General features: G+C 43.0%; 1 protein-coding gene across 1 annotated transcript in view; it reads left to right on the top strand.

Moving 5' to 3' along the window:
• GFRA4 (GDNF family receptor alpha 4) overlaps nt 1-10,854 on the top strand; it is a 447,902-nt gene extending 437,048 nt beyond the window's left edge. Inside the window, exons 8-9 of the mRNA XM_040419328.1 lie at nt 7,918-8,075; nt 9,937-10,854. Coding sequence (XP_040275262.1) covers nt 7,918-8,075; nt 9,937-10,080 — 302 coding nt within the window. The 3' untranslated portion in view covers nt 10,081-10,854. The remainder of the gene's footprint in view (nt 1-7,917; nt 8,076-9,936) is intronic.
• Nucleotides 10,855-11,192: the final 338 nt, after the last annotated feature.

The following is an 11,192-nucleotide window of genomic DNA, read 5'->3' on the forward strand; positions in this document are numbered from 1 at the left end:
CGTCCAAGAGACCGCGAGGGTGTCTGCCATATAGCAGTTCGAAGGGCGAGAATCCAGTAGAGGCCTGGGGTACCTCTCGCAGTCCTTCCCATCATTAGACACTACCCTTTTCAACATATTTTTTAATGTTTGGTTAAACCTTTCTACTAGACCATCCGTTTGCGGATGGTAAACGGACTTCCGTAGTTGTTTTTTGTGCAGCAACTTACAGAGTTCCCTCATCACCTTGGACATAAGGGGTCCCCTGGTCGGTCAGAACCTCTTTAGGTAGTCCTACTTGGGAAAACATCTCCATTAACTCCTTAGCTATGAGTTTGGCCGAGGTATATCGCAGTGTCACAGCCTCCGGGTACCGAGTGTCGTAGTCTAGGATGACTAAGATGTGTTGATGCCCTCTGGTGGACTTTGGTACTGGGCCTATGGGGTCCATAGCTATTCGGTCAAACGGTACCTCGATAATCGGAAGAGGTACTAGGGGACTACAGAAATGTGGCTGGGGGCTAGTTATCTGGCAGGTTGGGCAAGACCTACAAAACTCTTCCACCTCTCTGAATAGGCTGGGGTGTATGATCCTGAGTTTTCTGCAGCCCCAGGTGACCTTCGAGAACGTGTTGGTGGGCTAGATCTAACACGAGTTTGCAATAAGCCTTGGGGACCACCAACTGTTCAATAGGCTCACCCCGTAGTTGGTTTACCGGATACAACTTATCTTGATGAACCACAAAACGCGGAAACCCTGACTTTGCCCCAGGTTGTTGTGGTTCACCATCTACTATTAGCACATTTTCCCAAGCTCGGGATAGGGTTGGGTCCCGACGTTGGAAATTCAGGACCCGGCGGCAAGTCCTCCACGTCTTCCACCATCACACTTAGTGTCTCCCACCATCACACAGGGTCCGGATGCCAGAAATGAAGCGACGACCTTAGCCCATTCATCTCGGGGTAGCTTCTCCCTCATGGCCACCTTTTCAAACACCGCCAGATAGGTTTCAACGTCATCCGAGGGGGTCATCTTTGGGATCGCCGCACGGACCGCTTTCCGGGCATGGTGGACGCTCTGGGATGCTCCTGCCGCCCGTAAAGCCACCACATGTTGTAACAGCAGCTAGTTTGTTTCTTGCTGCTGCTTATTAGCCTCCCGCTGCTGCAGGTTAGCCTCCACAAGGGTTTTCATGACAGCTTCCATTTTGTCAAGGGACACGGGTTGTAATCTCGCTGGTTTGATGTAAGAAAAACAACAAAAATACTTCAGCCTTCACCCCAGCCTCACTGCGCTTGCCCGCATCCTCCACCAATTGTGGGGTTTCGCTCTGGTAGATAGGGTAAGCGGACGCAATACAGAGGCAAAATTCAAGTTCTTAACTCAAACTTCAGTGTTTATTCACACTTGCGGCAGTTGCACAAAACAACACGTCACTTTGCAGTCTTTGGTGTTAATTCACACACAATGGAAAGTTCTATTTTGCACGTCACCTTGTTGGCAGCTCTGCCTCCAGTAGTCCACAGCAGGCTTTAGGGGGCCTGTTCCCCCTGCACATGGGTCTCAGCCCTCCAGTCCGGCACGAAATCTCAGATCCCAACACAGAGACTCAGCTGCCGAGCCCAGGTGCTGCCAAAACCCAGAACTTAAACTCCGGTCCAGTATTTGACGTCACCTGGCTGGAAACTAACCCAGCCGCACATGCTGGGAGGAAAATACCTGCCTACCCAGACAAAACCCTTTGCTGTGTCACACTATCTATCTATTTATCTATCTATCTATCTATCTATCTATTTATCTATCTATCTATCTATCTATCTATCTATCTATCATCTATCTATTATCTATCTATCATATATCTAACTATCTTTCTATCAATCACCAATCCATCATCTATTATCTAGCTCTCTATCTATTTATTTATCTATCTATCTCATATCTACAGTATCTATTATCTATCTGTCAGTCTATTTGTCTATCTACCATATATCTCTCTATCTATCCATCTATCATCTATCTATCCATCTATCTCATATCTATCTCATATCTATCTATCTATCTATCTATCTATCTATCTATCTATCTATCTTCTTATCTCATATCTATCTATCTATCTATCTATCTATCTCATATCAAATCAGCTTTATCGGCAGGACTAAATACATTTTAGCATTGCCAAAGCAAGTGGAAAATAATTGGGTAGGGTTGGGTGGAGACACATCCAGGGTGGGGATATAGGAGTCCATGGTATATCAGGCTCTTCTCAGTCTCAGGTTTTGTGTGACTTGTTGCAGGGTGCTTTGCTTTTCTGGGGCTTCTTGGTGTAGCAAGGCTTTGTGATGGTAGTAGCTGGAACTGCTGCTATGCAGATAGGCTCTGAATGATAGCGCCCTCTTCTGGACAGCAAAGTAAAGTGAGAATCTGCCCAGTTCTGCTCGACAAGTGCTGTTCGATGTGCTCCTGTGAACCTGGAGAAGGTGTTTTCAGAGTTCTAGGTGGAATAGTTCTGTTGGCCCAGAGACCCACTTTGCCCAGTCTGGGTATATGTCTGGGCCCCAGACTTCGCTGCCATACAGGAGGATTGGGGCGATGATGGTGTCAAGGATTTTAAGCCAGACGGTCACTGGTGCCTTAAGATGATACAGACGCCTTCTGATGTTATAGAAGGTTTTGCTCGCCTTGTATTTCAGTGTTTCCATGGCTTTCTTAAAACTCCCTGCAGCGACCGTGACACGCGGGGAGAAACACGTGAGGCTCACGGTGGTCCAATGGGGGTAGTAGTTGTTTGTACTCACAGTTAGCACATGCCTCCCTGGATCAGCGTGCAGTGATGAGGAAGACAGCACGAAATCCTCCGGGGCACTCTCCGTTACAGGGAACACCAGCCAGATGGAAGTTGAGGTGCCCTTGATGGTAATGGGTGTAAGGTGCTTTTGCAACTGGGCCCCTGGTTCGTGACGCCAGCACCGTAAGGTGCAAATGTTGAGAGTAGCAGTAGTAAGAATGAGGAGTCGTTTGTTGTAAACCAGCTGAACATTTACAGAAAATCAATAATCTCTGGACAGTTGGTACAGTTCATCAATGGAAAGCTTTCTGTATAGCACAATTAATAATAAGTTCAATTGTAATCCTATTATCAGGTAGTGGCAGTTGTCAATGAAAGAGTTGTCCCTTTTAAAGTAGACACTTTACAGGCAAGGATCCTGGTGGTAATCCTAAGTCCACTCTATAGCACTCTGGTACTAAAGTATGCTCATATATCTGGTTACTATGAGCTATCCTTTAAGGGCGATCTCCCTTGTGGCAGGCAAACACATCTGCTTCATTATTTGCAGGATACTCTTCTTAGGCTACTTTCACACTAGTGGCACGGACCTCCGGCAGGCTGTTCTGTCGGGTGAGCAGCCTGTCGGATCCGTCCTGCCGCTAGTGACCGCGTGCCCCAGGACTGCCGCTCTGTCGCCATTGACTATAATGGGGGGTAGGCGGAGTTCCGGCGGAGGCACGGCGAGAGGCTGACGGATTAAATGTCAGACATGTCGTCGTTTTATTCCGGCAGCCTCTCGCCGTGCGCTGCCATGCCTCCGCCGGAGCTCCGCCCCACCCCCATTATAGTCAATGGGGACGGAGCGGCAGTCTGGGGGCACACGTTCACTAGCGGCAGGCTGTTCACCCGACGGAACAGCCTGCCGGAGGTCCGTGCCGCTAGTGTGAAAGTATGGAACAGCCTGTTTGCAGCTTGGCCACGATCCCTTGAGAAAGGTCTTGATAGGACCGAAACGTTGGGATACATTATGGCCTACAAATATATTATATACATGCTTGTATTATAATCATGGGGCGATTAGTCATATATTGACAATTTTTCTGAATTTTCTGTACCTAAAATTAATTTGCAAACAAAAAGACATTGGTGTGCCGTGGATTATCTACATATTCTGCGACTGAAGTCCTCCGCGAGCACCCATCATCTTACAAAGGTGTGCGGACTCCACAATTTCCCTTTATTGCTAGTGTGAAAGTAGCCTAAATAGGTTTTTCCACTATGACCCGGAAGGCTTGTGTAGTGGATAAGGACAATTCTGCGCATTGTCTATTTGTGTCCCGGCACTCGGAACGTTGCTCTCAGGCACTTGTCCTAATGAGGTCCATAAGCTGAGTTTAGCTGTTACCCTCGCTAGGCTCTCTGCATCTTTGTACATAGACTCATTGTCTGGTGTTTGGTTGCTGTGGTTGTCTTCTCCAGGCTTGATCAGGGCCCAGAGGAAAGGAAAACAGCTACATGGTGACTTTAGCCTGTCTCTCTCCTCCCATGAACTTGCTTCTCCTCCTCCTAACTTTATTAACACACCCAAAGCTATATATAGTGTGGTGCCAGCACCACCTAGGGGTGAATGGATGTAAATGACATTGCCAGCCAGATAATAGGAAATACCATACAATGCAAATAAACACATATACAGTATATTCAGATGTTTAAAGTGTCCCATTTACACACTGATGTGGGACGCTGCATCCCTGGTTGGCTGATTTCTAAGCCCAAGTAGGTGTAGCTGTCAGTTTCTGAAAGTGGTCAGTTGTTTAGCAGGAAGGGAGGACGCCCGGCTGCTTTCCGGTTTCTTTTCTGGAACAACATGATGTTGGTTTTCTTTGGATTGATGGGCAGTGCCCACATGTTACTGAACTTCTCCAGGATTTTCAGGTTATCTTGGAGACCTTTCTCAGTTGGCGATAGTAGCAAAAGATCATCTGCGTAAGGGAGAAATTTTACCTCGGTGTTATGGAGGGTGAGACCAGGTGCTGAGGAGGACTCCAGAGCCGCCGCCAGCCCATTGATGTAGATGTTAAACAGGGTTGGACTGAGGCTGCAGCCCTTTCTGACTCCTTGGCTCTGCCGGAAATAAGCCGTTCTCCTCCCATTTACTTTCACGCTGCATCTGTTCTCAGTGTAGGAACTTCTGATGACATCATATATTTTTCCTCCTATTCCGCTTTCAAGAAGTTTCAGAAATAGGCCCGGGTGCCACACTGAGTCAAAGGTCTTCTTAAAGTCCACAAAACAGGCATAGATCTTTCCATGCTTTGTATTGTGGACATGGCTCCCGATGAGGCTCTGCAGGGTGTAGATGTGGTCCGTAGTGCGGTGGTTTGGCATGAAGCCTGCTTGGCTTCTGCTGAGGATGTTGTGTTGGGTGAGGAAGCTGAGGATCCTCTTATTCAGGATACTGCTGAGGAGTTTTCCCAGGTTGCTGCTGACGCATATCCCTCTATTGTTGGCTGGGTCGTACCTGTCTCCGCTCTTGTGTATGGGGGTGATGATGCCCTGGTTCCAGCTCTGGGGGAAGTAGCTGGCACTCAGCACAACATTGTAGAGTTTTACTAATGCGGCCTGGATACCTGGCGGGCTGTATATGATCATTTCTGGAAGGATCCCATCTGGGCCACTGGCTTTTTTACTCTTTATCACTGGGATCCTCTCTGTTATCTCCTGCGGTGTGATCGGTGTGTCTAGAGGGTTTTGTACATCTTTGATTTTTTTCTCCATATCCTTCAGCTTTTTCGTGATTTCTTTTTGTTCTGGGCTTTGGTCCTCCCTCGAGATGGCTTTGTAAAGATCCTTGAAGTACTGGAGCCAGATCTTGCCGTTTTGGATATGGAGGTTGGTGTTCTTGCTTGTTTTGTCCATATGCTTCCATAGTTCCCAGAAGGAGTTGTCCTGGAGAGCATCTTGGAGTTGGAGGAGCTTGGTTGAGATGTTGCCTTGCTTTTTCTTTCTGAGGATGGTTTTGTATTGCTTTTGTATGTTGTTGTAGGCTTCCCTCAGACTGGGGTTGTTCGGATCTTGGTGTTTCCTATTTGAGGCCATTCTTAGTGCCTTCCTTATATCTTTACACTCCTGGTCGAACTAACTGTTGGGTTGTTGCTTTTTTGGTCTTTTGTTGCATCTTTTGAGGTCAGACATTTCCGCCATGGTGTAAAGTATATTATTAAAGTCCCTTACCGCGAGATTTACTCCTTCTGGGTTCAGCTCATACACTTTACTATGGAAGTTATGGAGCCTCTCCTGGATCTTTGCGCTGTTTATGGTCTCCATATACTTTGGGCTGACATCTTGGACTATTTCAAAGATGGAGGTAGGCTGAAGAGGCCGGTCTGCTGTGATGTTTGTGCCGGTGGTTTACTTGTGGATTTAATGTATACGAGCAGTTGGTTGTGGTCTGACAGGTGTGTCTGTGGGGTGACTATGAAGCCACTGACATTTTGGGGTCCATATCTGTGATGGCATAGACTACCACACTGTTGCCTACATGGGAGTTTAGGGTATATCTACCAAGACAGTCTCCCTTGGTGCGGCCATTGAGAATATGAAGTCCGAGGCTTCAACATAAGTTCAGCAATGTTCTGCTACTTTTGTTTACTGTGCCGTCATAGCTGTTCCTCTCGGTGTGCACTGAGCTGTCACAGTCAGGGTCTGCTCCGAATATATAGACATTTCCGTCAGTTGTCAGGTAGTCTCTCTCCCTCCCTGTTCTTGCATTGAGGTCTCCAAAGGTGAGAACATTGCCCAGGGCCTGAAAATGGGATTGAAGTATGGAGAATCTCGTGGAGCTATGTATGCTGCACAGAGGTAGACATATCTATCTTGTATCTATCTATCTATCTATCTATCTATCTATCTATCATATATTTAACTATTTGATATCTGTCTATCTTTCTATCAATCACAAATCAATCATCTATTATCTATCTATTTATCTATCTATCTGTCAGTCTATGTGTCTAGCTATTCATCTATCTACCACTTATCTCTCTATCTATCCATCTATCTATCCATCTATCTCATATGTAGCTATCTATTCATATCTATCTATCTTTCTATCTATCTATTTATCTATCTATCGTATATCTAACTATTTAATATCTGTCTATCTTTCTATCAGTCACCAATCCATCATCTATTATCTATCTATCTATCACCTATCCATTATCTATCTATCTATAGATGGATAGATAGATAGATGTAGATAGATGTAGATAGATAGATAGATAGATAGATGTAAATAGATAGATAGATGTAAATAGATAGATGTAAATAGATAGATAGATAGATAGATAGATGATAGATAGATAGATAGATAGATAGATAGATAGATAGATAGATAGATAGATGATAGATAGATAATAGATAGATAGATAGATAGATAGATAGATAGATAGGAGATAGATAGATAGATAGATAGATAGATAGATGATAGATAGATAGATAGATAGATAGATAGATAGATAGATAGATAGATAGATTGATAGATAGATAAATAGATAGATAGATAGATAGATAGATAGATAGATAGATAGATAGATAGGAGATAGATAGATAGATAGATAGATATGAGATAGATAGATAGATAGATAGGAGATAGATAGATAGATAGATAGATAGATAGATAGATAGATAGATAGATAGATAGATAGATAGATAGATAGGCAGGCATAGATTTTTCTCAATTTCCTGATTTCATAGTCTGGAAAGTTCTAGAAAACGAAGCCCTGCGGGGATCAGACATTAGTGTGGGGCAGCAGCTGTGTGGCGGGGACCGTGCTCCAGGTCTGTTTGGATAGTGGAAAGATTAATGTTCTGCATTTGCCTTTTTGATTCAATCATTGGCCTCTTTAATGGCTCCCGCAATCATCGGTGAGCGCTCCTTCCACTTTCGCAGTTGAACATCTGATCAGGTTTGCATAAAACTGATTTCCCTACAAGCCGGCTAATGGCTGCTGTGAACTAAACCCTGGTTTATTCCGCTTCAGCAACGAGTCCTATTATTTCTTGTCGATTTTGTATTAGATACTATTCCATCCCAGAACTATAAGTTTTGATGGTGTATTGTGCCTTTACATCAGTTATGAGACTTGTTAACTTGTTTTTTGCTTTATAGAAAACTCTATCCATGCTTTTGGCAATGGGACCAATCTAAACCTGGCTCTGAATCCATCCGTGGCCTCCACAACTCCTGGGCAGAAGGAAGAGAAGTATGCCAACGTCTCCGTCCCTACAGTAAAGGAAAGTGTCAATGTCTATGTCCAGCCCACCAAGGTGAGAGGAACCACTGCTAAATCTTCGACTTGGTAGAATTTATTTCTGTATATTTTAATATGGTCAGTGGTTAGTGGCTTTTTTGATGCCCACGGTATTTAAAGGGTGTGTATACTTTTGTAACCAATTTTATTGCTCCAGTTTTATTGTTCCTTGATTAAAAAATCTTCTTTTGTGTCTACAGCTTCTATGCAGACCTATGCGTCTCCATGGTTACAGACTTTAAACCCTTTGTGTAATCCTACAGTCATGTGTTACTCTCTTCCACCAGCTCTTCTTCTACTGTCTGTAGATCGCCAAGAAGAGGAGGCAGAGGGAGTGGAAGAACATCTGACTGTCAGGTCAGAATCACAGGGTTTGTTTGTAGTCTGTAAACATGGAGACACATAGCAGAAGGAACTGTAGACCTGAAACAGTAGGTGGTTATTTTTTATTCAAGACTATTTGCAGTTGCTGTATTTTTTATTCTTTTTTTATTTGCAACTGTTAAAGCACATTCTATAGGATCTGACTGCACAGGGTTTGTTTGCAGTCTGTAATTAGTCTGGGGCACAAAGGTCTACATAGGAGCTGTATACTTAAATTGGTAGGACATTTTTAATCAATATTATTTGCAGAGTTGCTCCATTTTGTTTTTAAAAAATTTTTTTGTTTGCACTGTAACAATATTACAGTTTAATAAAAAAAGGACACATACCTTTTAAGTCACAAAATATGCGAAACCCTTCAAACACCGCCTAACGCCATCTTTCCCTCCACTGTATGCCAGTTACCTCTGTGCATGCATAGTCTTTATTGTCCTATATTATATTGGTGTCCTAGTCCATGAATCTAGTGATCTACTTAAAGGCTATGTACACCTTTGGGAGCAATTTTTTTATTATTATTGCATTTTACTTTTTTGAGCTAATATCAATTTTTCAATTGGCCTTTATTAACAATATTGAATCCTTTTTTTCTGTACAGAGCTGGGATGCTGTAGTAGCTGCCTGTGGATTTTCTGGCTTTTCCGTCAGTTGGGGAGCTGACAGGCTCCTTATCTCTGCTCTCTGACATTATAAACACTCATTAAAGCTCAATCCTTATCTTACTGGGAGGGACATGTGATCACTGCAGCCAGTTGCTGGCGGCATCCATGACCTGCTCCCCTTGCATCATGTGACTATTTAGCTAACCTTATTTTTGTCATAGTAAAGTCTCTGCATTGTACAACCCCTACTTGATAAAAAAAAAAAAGCCCCTTAACAATGAACAATTCACAAAGTGCCCCCTTGCTGAGATCCCAGCAATCATCTGGCAGTAAGCGTTCAGTTTGTCTGCACTGCCTCAAGAGGGGAAATGATGCACTACACTGTGCCATTTGTGGGTTGTATGTGTGATGCAGAACAGGAAAGGTCATCCAAAGCAATGGGCACCCTATGTAACTGCTGTCCATTCTTGGCAAAAGATGTGGATCCTGAACAGAGGATAACCCCACCCCATTAACTAGAGTCCATGAATACAGTTTTTTTTATTCTGAGCATCCCCTTTAAAACTGATAAGCTCTAAAATATTAGAACCACTTTTTGGACTTTTGAGTTATTTGGACTAAGGGTCACCTTCCTGCTCTATATAAAATAAGAAATTGGAAAGGAAGAATGAGTACTGTACTAGGTGGGCGAAATTGGTGGTGTAGGTCAACTCCAAGTTAGGGAAAACATTTTTTTCTTTCTCCATTTGAGAAATACTACTTAAACAAACTTCAGTCCAAGTAGATAAGTATTTTTAAGTTTCTTGTAATCTGGTCCTTTAACAAGAACGTCACATAATACTATGTATTATCACTATTATTGATTTATAACCATAAAATATTTTATTTAAGGTCTCAAAGGAGGAGCCCTTTCTTGTAGGATCCAATGAAATCAAATCTGAAGTTTTCAACTCTCTTGGACCATCTTCTAGTTCCCAGTGGATCAGCGGTGGATGTTCCTTGCTCGTCACTCTATTTTTTCAAATCTTGATCTGAAGACGGCTGTGAGTCCCCAGTTTTACACAAAAAAAACACAAAATTTTCTGGGAGGGAAACAAAACTGTGTCTTCTCTATTTTTTTATGTTAATTCATGGTAATCTTCAAAGTCCTTCCTTTCATTTATCGTCTTTTGAAATAATGCGGAACATCTCTTTGAGTCTCGGACTTGACTTTCAGGCACATTTTGGAAGGCCAGGTGGAAGTCACCTGGAGTCGTCTGGAACATTAACTCGGAATTGGTGCCAGCCGTCCTATGGAATCCTGTGGAGCATCTAAGACAGTACTCAGATGTCTACTGCAGAGTGCAAGAATTTCAGATAAGCATAACTTGTGGTGAAACCAAAAACATTCTTCGAATAAATTGTTGATGTTCCTAAATCCTATAGTATGTAGGAATAAATACATAAAAGATCGAAAAAATCCTACAGACTCTTCTTTTCTACATTCTGGAGAGGGATTGGGTTGAGATGTGTAAATTTTGTGTATGGATTCATCTTCTAAAGGGCAAAGGAAGAGAAAGTCATACCATGAAAGACATGGCTCTTCTAAGATGGTATCATCTCCTGAGCATCTCAACTGCTTGTGTTCCTTAAACCCTCTCACCGAACCTTTTCTTGTCGGTCATCTGAGACAATTTCTACAAGAGGAGATAAAACAGCGCTTTCACAATATAATGCAAATTTGTTTCATCTTATGTCTACAGATTTTTTTTTTTTTTTTATCATAACTTGGTTATCCTCAACCCCTTGGACTTTATTTTCCTTTATGAATTAAAGATCTAATCATTTTAACCCTGGATTTTCCATTTTTTTCCTTTTTGTTTTGGATAGTAGTATTAAATTGTACTATACAAATCCGGGTGTCAAATGTCCTTTATTTTCATTGTCTTATTTACATGTTTATGTGGGTGTATGGGTATGTCATTTCAGTTCAGACTTCTTTGTGAGCTCCTAGTAATGTACACCAGAGGACTCTCGACTTCCAGAGGAACTTTAAAGGGGTATTCCCATCTGAGACAATGGGGAAATATCGCTAGCATATGCCCCCATTGTTTGATAGGTGCGGGTCCCACCTCTGGGACCCACACCTACACCAAGAAAGGAGCAGG

Source organism: Bufo bufo, chromosome 2 (genome assembly GCF_905171765.1).
Source record: "Bufo bufo chromosome 2, aBufBuf1.1, whole genome shotgun sequence".
Lineage (NCBI taxonomy): Eukaryota > Metazoa > Chordata > Amphibia > Anura > Bufonidae > Bufo > Bufo bufo.